Below are 2205 nucleotides of genomic sequence, written 5' to 3' on the forward strand. Positions count from 1 at the left end.
CCGCCAACTTCAGAATATCTACGTCATAAAAAGCTACTACTGGTCAACCCATTTTCATAAATAACTAATACCGCACTTCACCCGGATCCTCACTGAGCATACTGAAAACCAAAGGATCGACCTCCCTCGGCATCGCCTCTGAAACGGAAACTTTCGACCCGATAATAAGAAGACCCGCGTACTCATAATAGTAAGAGTAGTAATATCGAGAGCCACTCGAGTGCCTGTGGTCAGCTTGGCCGCATCCAATCGCTGCTTGCAGGTCACCACATATCGAGGACCGCTAGATGCCTTTACAATGAATCTAGGTTAACAACACTGCCTCTACCAACTATCTCTCGTTAGTTGGGAGAGAGATGGTATTGGTCGCTTTCTCAAAGCAAAACCCCGTCATCAAATGTGAGGGAAGAGCTCATAAAACTACACTTTAAAGCCAACGGGTGGTATCCAGATCAGTTCACCTTACCCTAGTATAAAAATATGAGATGTACCCAACTACCTTCTTATCCCTACTACTACCTCTCCTCATCTAGCTGCTTTAGAACCTCGCCGACTATCTGTCCGACACTCTGGAGAGCCTTCAAATGGTCCTCCGACGTCTCGAAGTCATTTTCAACTTCCTTGATTTGCTCCCGAACTGAATGGTCTCTGCCTATACCTCTTCCTTACTACCCCTTATTACGTTTTTTGCATCTGGCCTCGCGCTCTCTATGCTCCTTTACTTTACCAATATAACTATTAATGGCCTGCTCTCGAGTGTTCGATGTCGTGGCTGCAGCAGCAGCACTCATAATGATAAAATAATACACACTGTCACTCAGTTCATACCGTAAATGCCTCAACTCAACCGGAATTGAACTATCCGAGCCTTTGGCAGCCGAATAGTAGACAGCATTTACTATGCATCCAAATTCCTCATGTGGGAGACCATCGAAGTGAAGCCGCGGGCTGCCATCTTAACTTAGGCGTTTCAAAAGACATGCTACCGACCCGTTGACAAATTGTTTTCGATTTCTAAAGCTATCCCGTTACGGTGCGGCCAAGAAACAAGCCTAGTCGCGAGAAATCGCTTCTTACCACACCTTCGAGGAATAACATCGACAGGAAGAATACTTTTCGCGGTAGAATGGTGACCACTGACCCATCACGTTTTTTGAGAAAATCGCAGTATTTTTCGCGGTGGTATCGCTACTTGGTATGCTGAATTGCTGGAGACATCAGAGAGATGATAAAAACGAGGCCGAGGGGGTCTTGCCTTGTGGACAGGTTCCTCTGTGGATAGTGGTAAGTGTGAGAGAGCATCAAACACCTCAACAACCTTGCTGATACAACTCCAGATGTAGCTGACATGATGTAATGGGCAAATAGTGAGTGCTCATACCAAAACATGCTGGCATCTCTGCAATATTGGCATATCTCTACGCATTCACGGAGTGACATGACACTACCAAACTCATATGTGGATACTACTACGCAGTTATAAGTGGTGTAGAAGCGAACTCGTTTCAGATCTTTTGATTTCCTTCTCTAACGCGTGTGTACATACAGTTACACTAGGGCAACCCAACGCCCTGGAGGTCCTCCGTACGACGAAGATAATATGCTTCGACTGTGCTGTCCCATCGTGGCAGCGCGACAAAGATCTCGCTCGCCTCGTATTCTATTGTTGAACTATAATATTATTATTCTCGCTCGGATGCATCTATCTAACGGTTTTGGATACTAGAAACGGTTAGATCCCGTCTCTGGTTTTCTGTAAGCTAGTAGCTAGTAAGCTAGGAAGTTAGTATTCTAGTTGGTAATTGTTAGACTGGACTGAGTCCAGTGACTGATTGTGTGATCTGCTACCTCATCCTAACTCTAGTTCTACTTGAGTTAACCAGTCCTCACTAGTATCGCATCGTAATCTCTATTGCCTCACCTGATCGTGTTACAAGCTACACGGGATGTTACTTAGATCTGGAATGAAATTGTCTAACCGTGATCGCTGTGCATTTCCTCATGATTCAACAGGTTTAACTCCCTCTACACCTCCGTCTAACGACGCGACTGAACCACCAAGAAGTACATCTACTTCAAGACCACTACTGATTTTTTCTAGTTCTACTCTAAGTCGTCCCGTACATTCTACCGGGATATCTTTCCGAGCCCCTATGCGCACTAGATCAACGTCTATGCCCGATCTCGCAACGCTGATATCAAGAA

At 45.3% G+C, this 2205-nt stretch overlaps 1 protein-coding gene across 1 annotated transcript; it reads right to left on the minus strand.

Annotated features, from left to right (window-relative positions):
- Positions 1 to 64: 64 nt before the first annotated feature.
- On the minus strand, positions 65 to 791 carry Pmar_PMAR026219 (26S proteasome regulatory subunit, putative; the record flags this gene model as incomplete). The annotated part of the gene is made up of 4 exons (XM_002780771.1): positions 65 to 138; positions 183 to 304; positions 520 to 637; positions 683 to 791. The coding sequence occupies 4 exons, from the start codon at positions 789 to 791 to the stop codon at positions 65 to 67; spliced, it is 423 nt and encodes a 140-aa protein (XP_002780817.1).
- Between the last annotated feature and the right edge of the window lie 1414 nt (positions 792 to 2205).

The sequence above is a fragment of the Perkinsus marinus genome (genome assembly GCF_000006405.1).
Source record: "Perkinsus marinus ATCC 50983 genomic scaffold scf_1104296944112, whole genome shotgun sequence".
In the NCBI taxonomy this organism is placed as follows: domain Eukaryota; phylum Perkinsozoa; order Perkinsida; family Perkinsidae; genus Perkinsus; species Perkinsus marinus.